The following is a 21,985-nucleotide window of genomic DNA, read 5'->3' as shown; positions in this document are numbered from 1 at the left end:
AGTGTTGATTTGTTGTCTATGGTTACTTGTTTTGGAGATTTTTTGCTACATTAAAGGGGAAAAAAGAATCCTGGGGATCAACTTAAAAAATCACTTGTTTTTTTAGCATTCCACTCCAGCATGTGAACTCCGGCAGCCATTTTTCCCGACACACATGGGCACCATGAAACTGCGGAATTTTCATCGTCCTCCCCTCAAGAAGTATTCTCATGGACCCATGTCTCAGCACGGACCACAGGCCTTACTGCCTCTACTGAAAACTATAAGAAGGAAGGCAAGGATGAGTTATAATTGACGGTTTCAAAGTAAGACCATACAGATGCTCATCCTGTTATTGCTCTATTTTGATCTTTTTTTTTAATTCAAAAAGTGTGATCATATTAATCTTCCAGTTCTGTTTGAATTGTTATGTAAGAACAATTCCATTAGCCTGATACATAAGTTACAAAAAGGTACAAAATAAACCTTCCATCTTTGTGTCTGTGGATGTCTATGTCAGTTTGCATTGTTTGTATTAGGCGTTAGTTCGGCCTGCTAACAAAGCTTAAGTAAAGGTAAAAATGATTTAAGTACATGTAGTTTTTTTAAAGAGTGCCCAGTTAATGTCAGTAATGATAATATTTGACTTCCAATTTATCAGTGTTACTTTCAGATGAGAGAACATGAGTGACTGGCCTCTGGAGGAGGTGAGATGTTTCTCATGAGAACCCCCCAAGATCTCACAGGGATGGGTGGAGAACTGATTTTGGCAGAGTACTCGGAGGAATTCCCACCTATCCTCATGCAAGTTGACATGGCAACCAAGATAAAGAATTACTACAAAAGGGTATCTTTCTTTTGTAAAGTTTGTTAGTGTTTACCCAACTGTTAAGATCCGTTTCACTAAAACGTCACATTTAGGTGATGTTAGTTTCATCTTGGAATATACTTTGAAGACGCGTGTATTCTAAAAAATAAATAAATAAACTGAAAATATAGCACTTCAAGTTAGGTTTTTAATAAAAGTACTGGGATCCCAAAACATCACCCCCAACTCTATGTGAAACTCTTGGACATATGTATGTAGCCTAACTGTCACTCCTTTACTGATATGACTCGGGTCCTAGGAAAAATTGAAAAATAAAATAATAGATTAATGAATAAAATGGAGTAAACAGAAAAATCAGCAAAATGCAAAAGGGCAGGTGTAAGGGGGGGGGGGGGGGGGGCAACCAAGGGCCTATTAATATTGAGAAGAATATTAATCAGGCCGGTCCATCAGTCCTAAAATGTAATTACGCTTTTTTACCCTCTATTTCTAAATTCTCCACAAGTTCCCATCTGCTGTTAAGGATGATCCGTATAGGCGACTCTTTTACATATTACATTTACATATTATTTTACATATCAGGCTATAATTTAAGTAACCTATCTCTCAAAAAGGAGTGCCCGCTTAAGAGTACTATAGTACCTCTCGAGGTGGAGAGGCCCTCGGGCGAGGACGGGATAGATCCATCAATCCCGCGTCTTATAATGCGTCTTTTTTATTGAGTTATATAAGTCTGTGGCAATTCTGTAGTTGGACAGCGTCTCAGAGAGCCTATGAATATGAACAAATTTAATGCTGAATACAATTGTTATAATTATTAAAGATAATTAGTGATAAGTTACAACGATAAGGGACTGTCCGACTTCCATATCTCTTTAAGATCCATCTTTAAGATAACACGTCTGAGGGGCGCATTTCATTTAAGTCACTGGTTTGTATTTCAATGGTAATTCAGAGGAAGTATGGCACAACTTAAACAACTTTTTACCGTGATTCTCTCCATTATGGAGCACAGAAAGGTGAGTTTGTGTTGAATTTTGCTGTTTTGTGGTGATGACCGATCGAGAATGTGGAAGATTTCTAAATCAATGAAAACAGGAAAGCTTTTCTAAAAGACTGATATATTTCAGGCGTATGCGTAACGACATTTATGACCTCTTCATTTTTTATTTATAGTGAAAAGGGTGCTTTGATCTAAATGCGACATGTTTTGAATCAGAAAATTGCTTTCATAGTAAGATAATGCATTACAATGGTTTTAAAAAGAACAATGTAACGCAACTCTCATTTTGTTTATTTCAGACGCATACTCAGATCTGAAAAGAGATTCACAGATTGAAAAGAAACGGGTAATATTTCTATGACATCTGTGCTTACAGTGTATGCGACATTTGAGAATTTGCCTTAGCGTAATGAGGCTGTTTTATTTCTTGCTCTTCTCTGCACGTAAAAGATTTCCTAAAAAGATTTAGTTTCATTGCTGTGTCGTTTAGTAATTATATTGGAGCCCCAAGGCATGACGCATAAAATAAATGGACGTTTTGGTTATACTGTTTTAATGGATGATGGTCATCTTTCCATGTATCGCCATCTTGTAAAGTGGGGACGTGTAAGTAAGGAGTTACGGGGCTGAGTCCCACTCCTTTTTTTATCAGTCTACATCAGTAATAAGCAGAAGATGAAGGGGTAATTAGGCAGTGCGAATCAAACCCTTCTCACGGTCTCTATTACTTTTTTGATATTGAAAGGATACCTGCCTCCCAACACACACACACACACACACACACACGACACCTGTTTCCTGCGCTCTGCGCTCTTGAGTAGACCTACACCCCGGGTGAAGTGACGAGTCAATGATGGGGATAATAATAATAATAATAATAATAATAATAATAATAATAATAATTTAACAATAAAAATTCAATAATGGAAATGAATTTCCTTTGCATGATTTGGGGTGTATAGTGGCTTACAGCAATTTGGATGGCTGTAAGCCAGTGATAGGGGAGAGCGGGGTTGGTTGGAACAGTTTTCACCTTTTTTGCGATATCTCAGCAGTCAAAGCTTTGGGGACAAAAATAAAAAATCTGATAGGGGAAAATTATATGCCGCACTCATCTATGAAATAAAACATCAAGTAGGTCTTTTTATTTTAGAGTTATAAATGCTCAAAGTTGCCTCCTAAAACGTTCCATCTCACCCCACCCGCGGGGTCAGTTGGAACAGGCAGTGGGGTGAGTTGGAACAAGAGGGCGAGTTGGAACGCTTGCATATAAATTCAAAGTATAATTCATTTTAAGAGTAGGATTATCTATATTAATTTCCCAACAAGTAAGTGTTACTTTGTATTCGTATCTCCATAGTTTGTAAGCATTTTTTACGTTTACAATTTGCTTTCAAATAGTCTTTTCGATGTATAAACCATATCCAGTTACACTTCATTTCATAATGATAACCAAAGTGGTGTAGTTTAAGAGAAAAGAAATTGAACTCATATATCTCAACCTATTAACAACAGTATGTTAGACCTACAAATGAAAACTGTATCTCTTTCAACTCAACAACTCAGAATCAAAATCGCAGTTCTGACATATACATGTACACTTGGTCAACCTTTGTGCAGTCTTCATGTGACCACTTTAGACAAACAATGCATTTAACCCATTTCTCTTTTGGTCGGCTGTTAATGAACGGCTCCCCACAAACCAGACATGGCCACTCTTCTTCTGACACAGAATCGCTGGTCATCTTTAATTTCCTTTTTCTTGATTTTCTCTATCGACTAGAAATCTTTAACTGTTTTTTATTTTTGTTGCGCTTGTCCTTTTTAATTTTGTTGGGCTTGGCCTTTTCTTTTTCGAGTAGCTCATTTTCAGGTGTGTCAGTTAGTACTGCACTGCATCGTTTTCTTCTTTTAATCTTTGGACTGCGACGGTGAGCCTCTGGACTTGAGCTGTTTTGGGGTTTTCTTAAGTGCGCTTTAGTGTGTTGTAGAACCTCTTCCGGTGAGGGCAACTGAGATTTCAACTGAATCTTTGCCTAAGTTACGAGGTGAATGTTTGTCTTTTCTGGCGGATTTTGTACCCTCGTTCACTAAACATTAACAGCAACCCCCAATCCATTACACAAAGCATTTAAAACAATATCGGCAGAATTGGTGTTGTATAGTTTATCCATAACATAGGCTCTCAGCTAGAATATTTTCATTTTGCCGCGAAAAGCAGAGTAATAATCGACATTTCCTTCCACATCTAAAAGCAATTTATCGCAAAAAGCAACAGTGGGCATGCAGACCCCTATTCGACCAAACAGCTAGCAACTGCATTTAACAAGCAGTGACCATCCCCCCTTGTATCTTCTAAACGCATGTACATTCCGGCATCATGGAGATGTTCTATCAGCTAGATTCCGTCTCCAGTTGGAGTTGTACTGGGTTACTACGTTACTACTCTCTTCAAAGTTGAAATTAAAATATTTAGAGAGGTTTAAAAAAATGAAAAACACCGTGCGGGGTGGGTTGGAACACCCCTGACAGTGTTCCAACTGGCCCCATGTCAAATGTTCCGACCAGCCCCCATGACGTCATGGCCTACTTATGACACTGTATTTCTTTAACACGTGGGAAGTGTTAAAAAAAAACAACAGCTTTTTGAACATCAAGGTGGTCCTAAACGCTATGCACAATTTCAGTGATATAATCCTTATACTTTAGTTTACAGCACGATAAATGTCAAAAATATGAAAACTTACTTCGAGTAGCAAAAATAAGTTTTTTTCGCATAAAACTTTTACTGCATTTTCGAAACTTCCACAAGTTTACCGGATGAATGACCATGCCACGTGACATTTTTATGCTGAAGGAGCACATGATCGGTCTTGTGATTTAAGAAATAAAGCCAATGTTCCAACTTACCCGCGTTCCAACCCACCCCGCTCTCCCCTATTATCAAGCGACGCCTACAGAAAAGACGCGGGAGTTTGTATGACAGCCTACGGTTAAGGTGTCAGTTTCAACAAGGAGTTATAACAGAAGGAGATTACACGCAAGCCTCTCTATTGTCCGATGTCTGTTACGGTGGGCGGAGCTAGCTACGGGGGGCCTCCTGTCTCAAGGTTTCGTCTGGGTCGCTCTCCTCCGCTTGGAGATTGATTTTATATGCGTTATTTCGCGTTAGAGTTCGAGATCAGTAGTGTCAAAGCGGCGCTGTATGCTGACGATTTTTTGCACAGGTAGTTATTTGGACGATGTGCTGGGAGGGAACGATATCATAGAAAGCGATTATAAGGTGGTGACTGAGGATGGTCGCCATGAGTTTTTTTTGAGTCGGTGATAGATGGCTTTTCTTTTGCACAACTCAGTGAAAAATCACCAAGGATAAGTCAAAAGAAAACGTCCCAACTGTGGTTTGTGAAAATGACATTCAAGTTAACGTCTGTCCTCACTGCCAAAGAACATAATATTAATACATAAACGTTTGGACCCTCCTGCCCTTGGGTCCCATAAACATATACATTGAGACAGTGCCTAAGCTTTGTGACTGGTTTTAAATTTCTTTAAGTATTTTTTTCTCTCACTCGGTATAATTTTAATATCATAATGCATTAAAGTGAAATTTTAATCAAAGGTTGAGGCAATGCCACGACATGCCAGTTTACTAAATACTCGTTATAAATTTCTTTATCTTGGAAATCTCCCTTTTTTTCAGGATTATTTTGACACATACTAACACTTCATATTTGTCGGTAAACAAGTACACAGTGCTAAACATTAAGAATAATTTTTATTCATTCATAAATATATTTATATACAAAATATATCAGAAATTTTAGTATTAACTGAGCTCTTTAAAGTGAAACAAATAAAGATGAGAATTTTGAATTTCAAACTATTATTTACTATATTAACTTAAAATATCTTTTAAGTCAACTCTATACTCAAGCATCATGAGTAAAACCATTTTATTATATCAATAGAAGAACAAAAACAAAATTTTACACGTAAGCAGTATTTAATGAAGTCATAAGAATGACTAAGTTGCTATGGTTTTCCAGTTTTATGCAGTCTATGTTGGCATTTTTTTCAACCGTGCAAATAGAAATTATTATATTCTTTTTTATCTGACTTGCTGATACCAGTCTGTGCCAGATACTATTCCACTCACAGGCCAGCAAGGTCTGAGAATCTAATGGGCTGAATGAAAAAAAACCCCTAGAAGATAAAGTGGCTAATTCTTACAAATAGGATAAAAAACATGGGATTTTCAAAAGGTTATTATAAATCAAGACAACACTTAGTAAGAACATTTATAAAATGAACTGGAGTACATGTTACAGCTGAAAAAATTAACTGGGCCAGTAAGTGACTGCTTTAAAGAAATTTCACTGAAACAGTCCAAATTTTACTGGCAATCAAGTAGACTGTTATACCATGGCACTCAACAAATTATATATAGGTTTTGAATTTTTTTCCACGTGACAGTAACATAAAATTTATGTCAACTTTTGAAAGGTATAGAGTCAGTTAGGTGACTGAAAATATTTTAAAATGTCATGAAGGAGCACTATTAATTTAATGCAATCTCTGTTGGCCAGTCTTATCCAGTTTCTTCTCCAAAAAGGACAACTCAAGTGAGAATTTCTTCAGGGCCTTTCCTTCTGCCTGCCAATGCCATGCCACTCAGAAAAGAGAGAAACCTGTAGGTTAGAAAAAAAAAAAAACATAATAATAGCATTATGAACTACTAGTATCCATGAAGACATTATGGAATTACGCAGTGAAGTTTAATGTGTCTTGTTTTGACTTGACTGAAATAATGTTCACCACATAAATGAACAATTTACAACTAAATTTATATAGAATATCAAGATTCATGATCACAAGCTAATAACCCCAAGAAATTGAAAGCAATTGTACTTATTACAAGAAATTATTTACATCCGCCCTTGTTCCTACTCTTCTGACAGGACAAAAAGGGGATTTCAGAGAGGCTGGTTGCTAAAAGGAAAATGCCCAAGGTTGTTGTATTTTGAAAAAAATTTAAAAAAGGGTACTGTTGTTAGTGAATGTTTAATGCATTGTAGGCATTATGACAAAAGTAACTTACCCCAGACACGCTGACCTCCTTTTTTCATTGACATATTTTAATTTTTTCCAGCCTGACCATAATTCATGTATTCAATGCAAGCGCCTCCCATATCTATAATAGAATAAAAAAAACTTGAGTAGTGTTAAGATAAGCATGTAAAATTCATTATCAATTTTGAGAGAATTTCTGATTCAACACTGCAAGATGAAATATTTACTTTCAAGTAATGAATAAACCTTAATAGAGTTCTATTCTTTTGTAACCACCAAGGCAAAGCTTCTTTCTTAAAATGAACAGAAACATCCAAGCTTGCCACCTAACATGCCAAAGTAGTGAAGTATAATTAATGTAGAGAAGCAAGTACCCCTTAATTATAGAGGTGTCTTACACAGTAAGGTGTGTCTTACACACCTTGACTCAAAAGGAGATGTGTAGTGAGATAACAGGTTAAGTAATTGGTATAGCCTAGGTGAACTTAAAACCTTTAGACTTTAAATTAAAAGCACCAGGATTCATATGTGTTCTTTTTTCAAAGGTTTAATATAAATTAAAACACATATATGTAAAAAGAAGACTAAATAAGTTAAAAATAACTATGCCATAAAGTCAAACTTCCTGTTAGACCGCCATGATGGAAAATGCTGGGTGGAGGCAAAATTTTCCAGTCTAAAAAACTGAGCACTTTACTTTAACAACAAAGTTACCACTCCAAAGCCACCCACCATGGTGAGAAGAAAAATGATGACCAACTGTCATGATAAGTCTTTTTAGATTTAAACATGAAAAAGGTAAAGGCCAAAATGGTACATTTAACCCATAACACTAGAGTAAAAAATTGGTATTCTGAACAAATCAGGTTATTTTTTTCAAGAAATATTGGAGCAGAATCCATGCAATATATACCACGCCACGACCAAGATGTTCAAGAATCTAAACACACCAAATTTTTTTATAATCTTGCATTTGAAAAGTACAAAAAGCGGTAAGGCTTTTGGCCGTAACAAGCGTAACACTTTTTGATCGGAACTCATGAAAATTGTCAATTGTCGTATCCAAGCTAGACCACATGTAAAATCGCAAAAAAAAACAATACTGCTCAAGCAAGTGTGTTGCATACATAACAATTAGTTAAATTTTATGACTGTCATGTGACACAAGTTTCAAATAGGAGGAGGAAAATGTCTTTTGGAGTAATTTTTTTTCGAAATATTAACAAGATGGCGGCTTAAGCATCTGCTTGTTATTCGGCTACTGAAAGTGCACCCAAGTTTTATTCTTTGCTATTGCCAGAAATTACTTAACAATTGCAACTGTATAAAGACCAAACTTTCTTCATCTGATACTATATTTATAGGCACTTGTTATGAGTGGGAAATATTTTTCGTGCAATATTTATTCTCCACACACCACCTCGCGAGATCAACGTGTAGCTGGACACTTACACAGTGAGACCCTACGACATAAAAGTTGCAATTTATCTTCATATTTCGTGTAGTTATGCATTTAAAAGCACTTACCTGTTTTTTGAAAACCTTGTCCAACGTAATATCATATAAATTCTGTAATTCTCTCATTTTAAGAAACTTTTGACTGCGTTTCTGTTTGTGTCCTCTCCAAACGACAGACGAAGGCATCTATTCTGACAAACGAGATTTAAACGAGAGTACCAATTAAGCGTAACAGAGATAGGCATCCATTGTTCTCTGGGTTCTATTCATTCCGACCAATGAGAGACCGTAATACGGGCTCCACCTCCACGCGTGTAATCTCCTTCTGTTATAACTCCTTGGTTTCAACATCTGTTAAATGAAAATATAAAACGTATTTGAACCTAAACCCCCTACACAAACAAAAAACTCCCGTTATATTTGTTCTCTCTGTGGTGACTTTAGCGCTACACAGCTTTGTACTATTGCAAAGATGAAGGAATTTAAATTATTTTTTTCAGACAAGCGTGGACCAGAGTCCTTCTGTTTTTTCTCGATGGGATGCCATGGAACTCGGGGATGTGTCTGTTTTTGGGAAACACAGGCAGAAGAAAAGTCTAGAATGCTACTCTATCTGTCTATCTATCTATCTATCCATCTATCTATCTAACCAGATTCCCTAAACCGTAAATATCTTATTTTTCATTAATATTTTTCAATATATAACTGCTTTCAGATGCAATCAAAATGTTTACTCCTTGCACCAAGTTTAACAATTTGAGAAAAAGAAAGTTTTGAAGAACAGAAAAAACTTTTTTATTCTCTCTGTAATCTCTGTAAACATGCATTTTACGGTTCTATCCTGTTCTGTCATTCAACTTTAAACTATCTAATATTAACAGTTGGTTAATATTTCTCAATTGAAATGTTTCAGGATTTCTTACCATTGGTATTCCGTCTGTCAAATGAGCAAAGGGGACCGTGTATCTGTTGCAGACGATTTCTTACATAATAAACGTGACGTCACCAAGTGAGAGGGAGAAAATTGTTTTATTGGTGTTCCTGGCAAATTTTGATACACAATATAATGAAAATGTCTTGAAAAGTATCAGCGCAAAATTTGATGATTACGTCAAGAGTGGATTTATTCTAGTGATGCAAGTTCCAGAAAAAATTACCCTCCGTTAGAAAATTTGAAGAGGAATTATAATGATTCTCCGGAGAAAGTAAAATGGCGATCGAAACAGAATGTTGATTATGCTTTTATGTTTCTGTACGGAAGAAATATTTCAGAATACTATATTCAGATTGAAGACGATGTGATTCCAGCCCGTGGATTCACCAAAGACATACGTGCTTTTATCATAGAAAATAGCAAAAAGCCATGGATATGTTTAGAATTTTCTATTCTTGGATTTATTGGGAAACTGTTCAAGTCCAAAGACCTGGAAAAATTTGCAAGGTACTTGATTTTATTTTACGACGAGCAACCTTGTGATTGTCTTATCGATCATTTCCTAACTTCGATGACTCAGAAAAAGCGCATCTTCCACAAACAGTCTTTATTCCAGCATCAGGGGGACTGGTCTTCTTCGGAAGAGAAGTCCAGGAAAGGACCTAATATGTCGCGGGACATTTACTTCAAAGATAAACAAGGAAAAACCACTCAAGGGGCGCCAAAAGGAAAGTCGTGACTTGCAATTACACTTCTGTAGCTTAATACAAGGAGCAAAAACGTTCTTCCAAAATATTTTTAAGTAAGCTTTTTTTTTTTTACTTTTCAAGATAAGAAGGATAGAGGTTGTATTTCATGGTACGAGTACGGGCACTACATGAACTTTTTTCAAGTATGCATATCATTCACTCTACTTATTTTGTGTACTGTCATATTGACATATCTGGATATAGATCGTCAGAGGACTAGTCAGCGCGTTAAACAATCAACTTAAAATCAAAGATATCTTAAATAGTAAAACAATTACTTGGAGACAAAATAAGTTTGTTCCCTGACAGAACTGACGCGGACGGAAGAGCACAGAACTAACTGGTTATTTCATGGGTCAGTAAAATAATAAGAATCCCAGTTAGCATTCCCAGGGAGATTTGTGTCTTCCTCGATAGTACCTCCTAGTTCTTCGGTCCTTTCGCTATATGGGCTACATCTCCTATACATAAATCCAAATCTGCATTTATAGTGAGAGACAATAGCATTTTGATGATAACTAAAATATGTAAACATATATTGCACTTGCATGTCGAAAATTGTATGCAAGATTTGGTCGCTGCACAATGTTTTCAATACAATAAAAATTCTGTGTAGTTGAAGCTCACATTTTTTTGTGTTTGTAATATAAAGTACGTTTTGCTTGAGATTCCGCACCCTTGCTAGTTCGACACCTATAACAAACAGATACCACATTGATAGAAGTGACCATACCCTCCTACATAATAAATTCATCACTTCTTTGGTCGCTTGGTTTATGAATTTTTGCTAACGTTGGGCTTTGACAATATTTGATAGTTAACATCAAATTCATACACCAGTGTTAATGAGCTAAATTAAATGTTGGAGCCTTTTCTTTTGGCTCACATTTGTGAGAATGGGCGAAAATTCGTTTTCCAGGCGATCGCAAGCTCTGTGTACATGTAACAGGAGCTTCAGCAGCATTAGATCTATTGATCAGTCTATGTTTTTTCATAATTTTGATATGCTTTTTCGTCAAAAACTTTCTGATCCCAAAAGTTTAAACTAGCGCTTTTAGTCACTAAAATAACGAAACAAAAAAAAAAAGTCAAATGTGGTGAAGAGAAGAGGAAATACTGAAATACGATGTAGGCCTAAAAACCTAACAAGTACGCTAGACACGACACAGCAATCAGTTCTAAACTTGAAATTAACTGCATGGGAAAAGGTATAACTAAAAAAGAACTTTCTATGATACACGTACAAGCCGTCATTTTAATAAGCGCCCCAGACCCGTATAAGCGTTCATAACCTTCGCGTTATGTCTGGGACCGAGCGTCAGCGAATACTCTTTTAGTTTTACTCTTTGTACAACGGTAACTGGAAACTGTAACAGTGGCAGTGAATGGCAGGACCAGGCCTACGGCAACTACAATATAATCTTGACACCAGACTTCTTGTTTCATATTTGGCTCCGTATATTTTCCAAATTATTTGTCATTTTGGTGAAAATAGCCATTTATATGCTTAAAAATAAAAACGCACAAAAATTGGCGTACGTTGAAATAAAAATGATGGGATTCGGGCAAAAATTATCTTGCTATCTTACTCAATGGAATATCTTATAAGTGTGAATTTAAGCTACCCCTGACTCATATTCGCAGCAAATATAGTATGTCCATACATGTAGAAGCAATCTACTTCTCTGGTATGTCTTACAACCCAGTGTGAACACAGCAAAATGAGGATTTTTGTCAACTTTCCAACATTTTAACAGTATTGACTTCAGTGCCGGTTGCTTGTGGCCCAGTGGTGATAACTTTCAACACAAAGATGCAAAATTCAACCTAGAGATAATACAATATCATATAAGGCTTATATTACATTACATTATTATAGTACATCTTTTTATTACGTTGTGAGCATTATAAAACATTTAAATGCACAATGTATTAATAAATGAGTAGCACGGGTTACATTTACCATAGCATTGAAGATCTGCATAGGCGTATTAGTCCTTGTTAATTATATAAACCACGATCATCCACGTACTTAATATATAATATATAATTTATATATATAATAGCGTACCAGGTGTGTCTTTGGCAAGGAAAGTGGTGGAACTATGGCAAGGTTAATACTATTACAGCGTTTAATTGCTGTTGGATTTTTATTTGCAGTCTGTTTATATCTTGTAACAGTCAAAAAATTTCACAGGGAGGTTCTGAGTAAAGGGGCGCAGAAGGGTGAGTTTATGACGAACTTTGCTTTACTTTGGATGCAGAATGTCTTGATCTTCTTCTCCTTCTTCTGTATCTTTCGGGACTGTCCCTTTTCAGGGGTCACCAAGGCGGATTATCTGTCTCCACCCACACCGGTTCCGCGCATGGTCATCTTCCACTCCCGTCTCTTGCATATCCCCTTTGATCGCATCCATAAATCTTTCCACTGGCCTCCCTTGTTTCCTCTCTCCTGGTGGTTTCATTCCCAGCATTTTTTTTTTTGTCCCACATATTTTTCTTCCCGCCGTCTAAAATGCCCACAGCAGTGAAGTCTCCACCCCCTTGTTTTGTCACCGAGCTTTGTCTTCCCTAGGATCTCCCTCACCTTCTCATTTCTCACTGTTTTTGCGTGTAATCCTTAAGTGCCATACCTAAAGAAAAGTGTAGCATCTTTATCCCCCTACTTCCACTTTCTCTTCTTGGTTTCTTGTTATTGGTACTATTTCCATTCCTGATATAGCATATATGTTTTTATGCACTGGCGGATTTAGAGGGGGGGGGGGGGGGGTGTCAGGGTAGTCCTGACCCCCCCCCCCCCCCCCCCCCTTTCGGTTTCTGAAAAATATATCACACCGATATTCCCCTCTTGAAATTAGAATTTTGACTAGCTAAATTATAGTTCTAAACAGTTCCAAAGGGCACTGTTAGTTCTCCAAATTACCAAAAAAAATTCCGGGGCCCTTGAGCAGGCCCCAAATCCCACATCAAGGGGGCGATTTCGGCCTCGCATCCGAGGCCTGTCGTTCCGGACCCCCCTTCAAATAATCCTGGATCTGCCCCTGTGTATGTATGCAATTAGCTAAAAAAAACGAACTAATTCATGAATCTATAATTCTGTTAATATTGAAACTAGAGGCACATTGGTATGCGACACATTATAATCAAGCAATTTGCTTCCTTAAAAGATAATATACATGCAATTCAATGGTTTCTCAAGGAACAATGTAAATCTAATGTAACATTCACTTTGCGTATTTCAGCCTACTCCTCAGATCTGACTGGATATTTATCGATTGAAAAGAATCAGGTAACATTTTTTATGAATTTTGTCAATTCTTAGAAGACTTAACCCCTGAAAAACGCTTACACGCTTTCGTGGAATTAGCAGCATATTATAAATCGATTCGGCAGCTTTAGGTGCACTGTTAGGTCAAGCAATTCTAGGATGTGAAATATTTGCAGGATTGAGCAGATTTTTCAAAACAAGGCGTTTACTGCTAGTGATATGATATAATGGATGTTGGAATTTTTAAAATATACATATGTAAAACATTACCCTTCAAGTCATTATACTGCATGATGTATGAGTACAAACTTCAAATCGGGTTAAGCCAATGTTTTTTTAACTTGAAAGGACAATGATCTTTAAAAAAAAATTAAAAATTACATTAAATCACGATATAATTTATCACATTTTTCTTTCTTGAACCAATAGTCTAATTTTTCCACACTTCTTACATAAAAGGTGCTAAGTAAAGAATCTCCTCTCTCCCTCGGGATGATGGGGTTACACTGGCATGAAGGACATCTCTGTGACCTAAGCCTCGGAAAAATATTCCTGTTTTTTTTTCTTTTAAAGAAGAACTCCAGTCATTACATTGTTCTGCTGTAAAACCCTGGTCCTCACACGATGTATTTAATGACCGCTATATATTGTTCCTGAACTGGGGTTGTGGCACAAGTTCGCACTTACCTGCCAGTATGTCTGTTGACTAACTCCATGTCTCCGTTAACCGCTGACTCGGCCTATAAGTTATTGAACGACTTACTTTTTGTCTTCAAACAGCGTCTTGTATACCAAAGTCTGCATTCAATAAGTTTATGTCCCTCCTTTTTCCCTCAAGTGACAAACCACAGCGTTGGAACAATGACTAGAGAATGTGTCAGTCGAGGATTTTGCAGGGTAACTCACACGATGACTACTCAAAGACGTACCGCCATAATTGCAAGCATGCTATCTTTTCACTAGTACCTCAATTTTACCCGGGCATAACCCTAACTTTTTTTAGCAGTACTAGTATATATTACTACTGTATCCCGAGTGGTCAGATCGGGCCCTTTGGGTTATCTCAGGCCCCATTCAGAATAGGGGACTAACTAGTCTGAGGGTCAAATATGTCTGACCATGAAATAAAAACCATTTGCTTTAAGTATTATTATTGGTGCGACTGTTGCAAAAGTTTTCAGAAATTAAACGATTCCTTTTTAGACAAGTATGGGCCAAAGTCCATCTACGCGTTCTCGATTGGATAATTTGGAACTCAGGAATGTGTCTGTTTTTGGGAACCACCGACAGAAGAAAGGTACAAAATGCTAAGCTGTATCTCTTTTCCTACTTTACTTTTTCCTTCATTCGGCCTGCACTCTTTCTCTCTCTCTCTCTCATCACCTTGCATCAGATCTATTTTCGAATCAACACCTTTGGAAAGAAAAATGTATAATATGAATGCCAAACGATTTAAGTAAAACAGATACAACCCCTTTTCAGTTTGTTCGTAATGTTTCAAACCTTTGCATTAAGTTTTACAATTGGAGTCAATGCTGAGTTTTAAAGTTTGAATCAAATACTTCAAAGGAAAAACGCTACATTCTTTAAAAGGAAAACTGATCGATTACGTGACCTCTATACTATGACAGTCCAGTCAAATTGGATATTTGCTTTCAAATGCCTTTGTCTCCATTAGATTGTAAAACATATAATATTAACTAACTTTTAGGTTTCCTTACCATTGGCATCCCGTCTGTCAAACGACTAAAGGGAACTGTGTATTTGTTGCAGACGATTACCTACATAATAAACAGGACGTCTGCAAGTGAGAAAGAGAACATTGTATTACTGGTATTCCTGGCAAATTTTGATACACAATACAATGAAAATGTCTTGAAAAATATGAGCGCCAAATTTGATGACTACATCAAAAGTGGATTTATTCTAGTGATGCAAGTTCCAGAAAACAACTACCCCCCATTAGAAAATTTGAAAAGGAATTATAATAATTCTCTGGAGAAAGTAAAATGGCGATCGAAACAGAATATTGATTATGCTTTTATGTTTCTGTACGGAAGAAATATTTCAGAATACTATATTCAGATTGAAGACGATGTGATTCCCGCTCTTGGATTCTTCGAAGACATACGTGCCTTTATTTTAGCAAATGACAAGACTCCATGGATATGCTTAGAATTTTCAGTTCTTGGATTCATAGGGAAATTGTTCAAGTCCAAAGACTTGGAGAAACTTGCAAGGTACTTGATTTTATTTTACGACGAGCAACCTTGTGATTGGCTTATTCTCCATTTCCTAATGTCAATGACTCAGAAGGAACATATCTACCACAAGCAGTCTTTATTCCAGCATCAGGGTGAATGGTCTTCTTCGGAAGAAAAGTCGAGGAAAGGACCTAAAATAAAGCTTGACATTTACTTCAAAGATGGTAAAAATAATCAGACAATAGGTGCAAAAAGAAAAGTGAAAATTAAAATCCCACTTTGAAATTCCCTTTAACCTACGTGGATTTGTCTTATGGGTATGGCATTAGTATTCGAATTTATTGGGATTTAACATGGAGGGGAATTTTATATGTGGGGGCTCACTTTAGTTAATTTTGTTTAATTTACTAAAATCTTGCTCTGATTTCTCGTCATCATTATGCCAACATTGCAGAATTACGCTCGTATTTTTTTCTGTTCAATTCAATATTTTCCATTTACCGTTTGATATCACACGGGCCTCTATAAAAATATACAGAATTGAAAAGAGGCGGGTAGGGGCGGGGTAGTAGCTTGAGAGTAGACATGTTGCTTGATTGGATGAGATCCCACAGGGGCCTCCTCTTCAATTTTGTAAACTTTCTAGAGGCCTTATCGGAAACAATAATTTTGTAAGTGGCTGCTATCGTCCCCTGTCCTCATAGAGTATCTTCCAGCCAGGATGTGGACGTGGGATTTCACAGACCAATCCCATTCTTTATTGTGGGCAGTGTTCAATAAACTCACGCGCTTCAAGATAACGGGGTAGTTGCTCTTCGTTTACTGCTGTATTTGGCGCCAATGATGAAAAAAAGTTAAAACAGCTTTAAAACGAGCGGGATTTTTTTTTATCCGAGTTCATTACAAATATCATACGGACGATAAAGTAGGCCTACCATTGACACATAATTGTACCCAGAAGAAATACTCGAAAATTCACACAGCTGCTGTGGTTGAATGAATATTTTAAACTGCTGTGGTAGACTGAACCCTCAAACACCGTAGGTTGATATTGCTCGCTTTCATATACAGACACTGTGTGAGACTGAATAACTTGGGGTTTCCACACCTAGATCGATCTAACAGGATCGATCCATCTCAAAGGAGTTTCTCGCTAAATTGCTTTCAGCTTAAGCGTCTTAGATGTCTTGCATGCCTACTGAAGCTGTTAAACGATAGTTAATTACCCCCTAACAGCCTCAGTTTGCGTGCCAGACATCTAAGCCGCTTAAGTTGATTGCAATTTAGCGAGAAACCCCTTGGAGATAGATCGATCCACAGTTAGTACGATAGGGTCTGGGAATGGTCCCTTAAAATATCCTTGAGATTTGACAACAGGGTCACAGTAGACAATTGTGTCAAAAATAAGCCAGAGACATATTTGTGAATATCTAGTGAAAGAAATCTGTGACTCTGTGTTACTGAATAGATCACTGAATCTGCGTGTCCCCGTTACTGCCTTGTCCGTTTAACGCACTTATTTTTATTTCGAATTTACTGATTGTCTTTGGTAATCATGAAGGCTCCATCGGAAATTAAGAAAATCGGATTTTGAACCACCAGGTACATATAGTTTTAGTCTGCCGGCTCCGCCAGATATACGCCCATAGTTGTGTGATGCAAACTTTGTTGTTTGTTGCTGATAGCTGTTACACGTCGCGGTTTGTTGCCGCAGTTGGAAACGTGTTCCTAATTAAGCCAATTGCTTTAAGACGACGCCCTTTGAACTCTGCGGCCAGTTCAACAGTCAGCAGGCTTTGCAAGACAAGATAGAGGAGAAGCTGTATTATCCCTGATATCAATGCCGCAGATCGTGCTGTAGCCTATCTACAGGACTTTTCACGTTATATTTGCTGGGGTTGTATGTTGAGTGGGTAGGTATGCTTCAACACGGGTAGGTACGCTTCTACACGCTCTCTGCAGGGGGAAATCCTCTACCAGGGCGACAGATTGATTTTCCACAGATATTCACAGATATGTCTCTAGATAAATAGACAGTCATTTTGGTCGCTTCAGCCAAAATGTCCACAATAATAACTGCGGCCCTGGTAGAGGGTAGAACGGGGATAAGATTTTTGAGGAAAATCGAGATAATGTAACCATTATCAAGGGTGTATTTAATTAATCGTTTATTCCTGTACTTATTACGCTTATTTGAATTTATATCATATTATGGCTTGTTTTCAGGGTCATTTTTTCCTACGTTCACTCACGTGACTTATAACAGCTTTGCTTTGCGTTATTTTGTTAAACTCCTTTCGTGGTGTAGGACGTTCTGTCGTGTAGTGCGTTGCTCAGTGTTGATACCTTTGTGAAACTTTCCGAAAGCTTGAAAGTTACAGTTTTACTTAGTACTAAAATTTATTAGATCTATTTTATATTCTTTAGTAGTTTAACCCTTTTAGTTTGATGTTTTTCTTTGTTTTATGAATGTTTAGACTTACAATGTTTCTTATTTTACACTTCTTTTGTTGAAGTTTAATCTCACTTTCATTTGGAAGACTGTTAAAATAAATTTTGATTATATTAACACATTATGTTAGTTTTTTTCATTAACAATAATAACTAAGTAATTCCATGTGTTCATTTCTTGTTTTTTATCACTCTTATTATTGATACGCACGCATCACTCATTGGTCAAAACTTTCCTGACCGCCATTTTTTTCTTTTTAGTTTCAATGCTCAGAAGTCACTCAGCTGCCCATCAGTTAAGACGTGCAGGTCAACCGCATCAACTTTTTCTCATCTTATCACATGCACAGCGATGTACAGATACTTTAATTATTTAAGATTCAATATATTCAGCACTGTAATTGTCCAAGCAGTATTTATAGAACCATAAAAGTTCTCCTGATAAACTGATACTTTACCGGCCAATATTCCGTCTTCTGACTTTATCAGTGCCTGGTGCGGTGATATATGTAACAAATTCCACAATACCCTTTCCCCCTCCCCCCCACCTCCCCCTCCCCATCCCCCCCCCCCACACACACACACCCTCTTCCTGCCCCTAATGTGAAGTTTTTTCTCTCTCCTCTCTTGTAACTCCAGAGATTGGGTTTGTAATAAGATGGCTCTTTACAGAGTCCAACGTGCTGGACTCTATTCAGGAGAGAGACAACAACAATGCGTCTGACTTCTACGAAAGTTTATTGTGAAGTGCTAGGCTTGTATATACATGTACATTAAAAAGTATGAGGAACACCTGTTTACTTTAACAATGGCTGAGAACTGTCATCAAGTGTAATCTGTAGGTGACCAAGGGTCATTCAAAGAATGCCACTAATGGAAGCTTGTGAACTTTAATAACATTTACCAAAAAACAAGAAGATAATGTTACATCTCCCTTTCTTCAATCAAATGTCCTGGGTGTTAACAGTCATAGTCTTGGTGAAATATCCCTGCACTGGCAATATGTGCTTGTTAGTCCTGCCTGTCAGATATGTGTATCCAATAGTGAACATATATTGTCATTGAAAAATTCTTGATATATTTAAGTTCATATCCTTTTGTCCAAGGGTATTTTCCTATAAAGTCTTATATATCACTTTGCAAAAGTTACATAGATTGTATAATTTTTTGTTTGCAAACTCTGCCAGCTCGTGTTACATAGGGCTGGGGTGAATGACATTCATCTTTCTGAGGAGTTGATTTTACTTTAACTGGGGACTTAACTGGGGCATTTACAGCAGGCTTTGGGTGATCTGCTAGAATTTTAAGATCACTGGATTTATTAACCAGATTCTCAGTGCAAATAGGCACTTGTGGGTCAGTGTCATGAGGAACATTGGGCTCTTTTGTTTTGAGAATATGACGCCTGTTACGTCGATATATACCACCATTAGGAGCTTGTAAAACAAATGAATTTTCATTCACCTTATCAATGACATTGGCAGGTTTCCATAACTTGTCATTTCGCTGAAATCTGACTGACTCACCTACAGTTATAGGGGGAAGGGGTCGGGAACCATGGTCATAAAATTTCTTCTGCTTTTGACGACTTGAATCTATCTTATGTTTGACCTTTCCAGGATCAATGAACTGGGGACACAACTGTTGATTGGTGGCAGGTAAAACAGAACGCAACTGCCGTCCTTGTAATAACTGCGCTGGGGAGTATCCGATGTCAAGGGGGGACACCCTGTATTCCAATAAGGCCAAATTAGGGTCGGATTTATCAGACTTTGACTTTTCAAACAGTTTCTTTACAATTTGGACATATTTCTCAGCTAGTCCGTTGGACTGAGGGTAATTGGGGCTGGAGGTCACATGTTTGAAATCATATTGCTTGGAGAAATCAGTGAACTCCTGAGAGGCGTACTGAGGACCATTGTCTGAAAAGACAGTTTCTGGGATTCCAAATCTAGCAAATATAACCTTTAATTTGCTGATTACCTGATAACTTTGAGTAGAGGTAAGTTGAGCTACCTCAAAGTATCGACTGTAATAATCAACTACAACTATAAAATCCTTTCCATCCCATGTAAACAAATCAGTGGCAACTGTTTGCCAGGGGTAATCAGGGATGGGGTGTGGCTGCAAAGGTTGTTTAGGGTTGTTATTTCTCTGCATGAGACAAATGGGGCACTTGGAAACAAAATCATTAATGTCACCTGACATGCCTGGCCAAAAAATTGCTGATCTGGCTCGTTTTTGGCATTTCTCTATTCCTTTGTGACCTGTGTGTATAGAATGCAGCATTTTCACCCTTAGTTTCTGGGGTACGATAACCTTTTGACCTTTGAGCAGTAGGCCATCAATGTAAGACAATTCGTCTCTGTGATTCCAAAATTCTATAATCTCAGAGGGGCAATCACTCCTTTTAACAGGCCAACCATTTAAAACGGTTTTGCGCAAAGTCTGAAACTGTTCAGTTTGTTCAGTTTCTTGACGAATTTCGTCTAACTTTCTATCACTAATAGGAATTTTTGAGAGCACTGCATGTACGTGTGCATCCATTCCTTTAGCGAGCTCTGGGTAGGTGTCTTTTACAAAATTGCGAGACAATGTGTCTGCAAGCGGTATCTGTGTACCTGGTTTGTAAATTACCTCCAGATCGTATCGCTGTAATTGTAACAGCATTCTCTGCAAGCGTGGAGGGGCTGTATTCAAGGGCTTCTTGAATATAGGAATTAAAGGTTTGTGGTCTGTCTCCACTACTACTTTACGGCCATAAACGTATTGGTGAAATCTTTTACACCCAAAAACTATCCCAAACATTTCTTTTTCTATTTGGGCATAGTTGATTTCTGATGTATTGAGAGCTTTGGATGCATAAGCTATGGGTTTTCCATCCTGCAACAGTGCAGCACCTAAACCATACTTAGAGGCATCAGTCTGTAGGGTAGTGACCTGGCTGGGGTCAAAATACGTTAACGTAGGACTTGGGGCCGCTGTGATTACCTCTTTTACTTCATTGAGAGCTTTCTCATGCTCATCGATCCAATGAAAAATCATGTCTTTTGCAAGTAACTTGCGAAGGGGGGTGGTAATCTCTGAAAGGTTGGGAGCAAATTTAGCAAGGTATGTCACCATACCCAGAAAAGTCTCTAACTCTTTCTTATTAGTCGGGGCTTTCATCTCCCTAATTGCTTTGACCTTTTCCGGGTCAGGCTCTAAGCCTTTTGATGTGATAATGTGACCAAAATATTTTACTTTAGTCACGCCGATTTCCATTTTTTCTCTGTTGTGTTTGATCCCACACTCACGTGACCTTTGTAAAACATTACGCAGATTCTGGTCATGCTGTTCTCTGTTTTTTCCAAACACTATGATGTCATCTACTAAGGCTATTACACCGTCAAGACCCTCAAAATTTTCGTCTACCCTTCTCTGAAACTCATCCTGCGACGATCTCAAACCAAAAGGCAGTCGCAGATATCTGTATCTACCAAATGGCGTATTAAACGTCGTAAGGTATGAGGATTCTGTGGATAGTTTAATTGTCCAATACCCTGACCTGGCATCCAACTTACTGAAGTATTGAGCACCTGCTAACTGGGGTAATACTTCTTCTAATGTTCTAGGGGGGTAATGGGGTCTCAAAATAGCTCTATTTAGGTCTTTGGGATCCAGGCACACGCGTACCTTACCTGAGCTTGATTCAGGCTTCTCAACAATCACTAGAGAATTAACCCATTCTGTGGGCTCTGTGACTTTACAAATCACATCAAGCTTCTCCATACGCTCAAGTTCATTTTTGAGCTTTTCATGAAGTGCATGCGGCACTTTGCGAGGGGGGTGAACAACAGGAATTACATCGGGATCAGTGTGAATTACACATTCACCTGGGAACAATCCTATACCCTCGAATACGTCTTTGTATTCATGCAATATTTGGTCTTTACCAAACTCGGATTTGTTCAGATTTTGGCTGGGTTTACTAGAATCTCTTTTTCCAACCAGCTCTCGCTTCACATCAGCATCTACATCGCAAGCATACACTAACT

General features: G+C 37.6%; 1 protein-coding gene and 1 long non-coding RNA gene across 2 annotated transcripts; one reads left to right on the top strand and one right to left on the bottom strand.

Moving 5' to 3' along the window:
- Positions 1-5,570: 5,570 nt before the first annotated feature.
- LOC147763275 (uncharacterized) lies at positions 5,571-8,679 on the bottom strand. Its single transcript, XR_015333327.1, has 3 exons — positions 8,412-8,679; positions 6,913-7,005; positions 5,571-6,502 (listed from the first exon to the last, which is right to left on the bottom strand). It is a non-coding gene; the product is annotated as an uncharacterized LOC147763275 (long non-coding RNA).
- Positions 8,680-12,115: 3,436 nt separating this feature from the next.
- Positions 12,116-18,035, top strand: LOC106160495 (alpha-1,6-mannosyl-glycoprotein 4-beta-N-acetylglucosaminyltransferase-like). The gene is made up of 4 exons (XM_013537114.2): positions 12,116-12,251; positions 13,268-13,314; positions 14,497-14,590; positions 15,005-18,035. The coding sequence occupies exons 1-4, from the start codon at positions 12,131-12,133 to the stop codon at positions 15,778-15,780; spliced, it is 1,038 nt and encodes a 345-aa protein (XP_013392568.2). The 5' UTR covers positions 12,116-12,130; the 3' UTR covers positions 15,781-18,035.
- The last annotated feature ends 3,950 nt before the right edge of the window (positions 18,036-21,985 follow it).

Source organism: Lingula anatina, chromosome 3 (genome assembly GCF_051362555.1).
Source record: "Lingula anatina isolate TDL-2025a chromosome 3, LinAna3.0, whole genome shotgun sequence".
NCBI lineage: Eukaryota > Metazoa > Brachiopoda > Lingulata > Lingulida > Lingulidae > Lingula > Lingula anatina.
This window is presented reverse-complemented; position numbering and strand designations above follow the sequence as displayed.

Coding starts and splice junctions, on each gene's coding strand:
- LOC106160495 (XM_013537114.2), top strand. CDS start 12,131: ATGGCAAGGTTAATACTATTACAGCGTTTAATTGCTGTTGGATTTTTA. Junction 13,315..14,496: donor TATCGATTGAAAAGAATCAG/GTAACATTTTTT, acceptor ATTCCTTTTTAG/ACAAGTATGGGCCAAAGTCC. Junction 14,591..15,004: donor GAACCACCGACAGAAGAAAG/GTACAAAATGCT, acceptor ACTAACTTTTAG/GTTTCCTTACCATTGGCATC.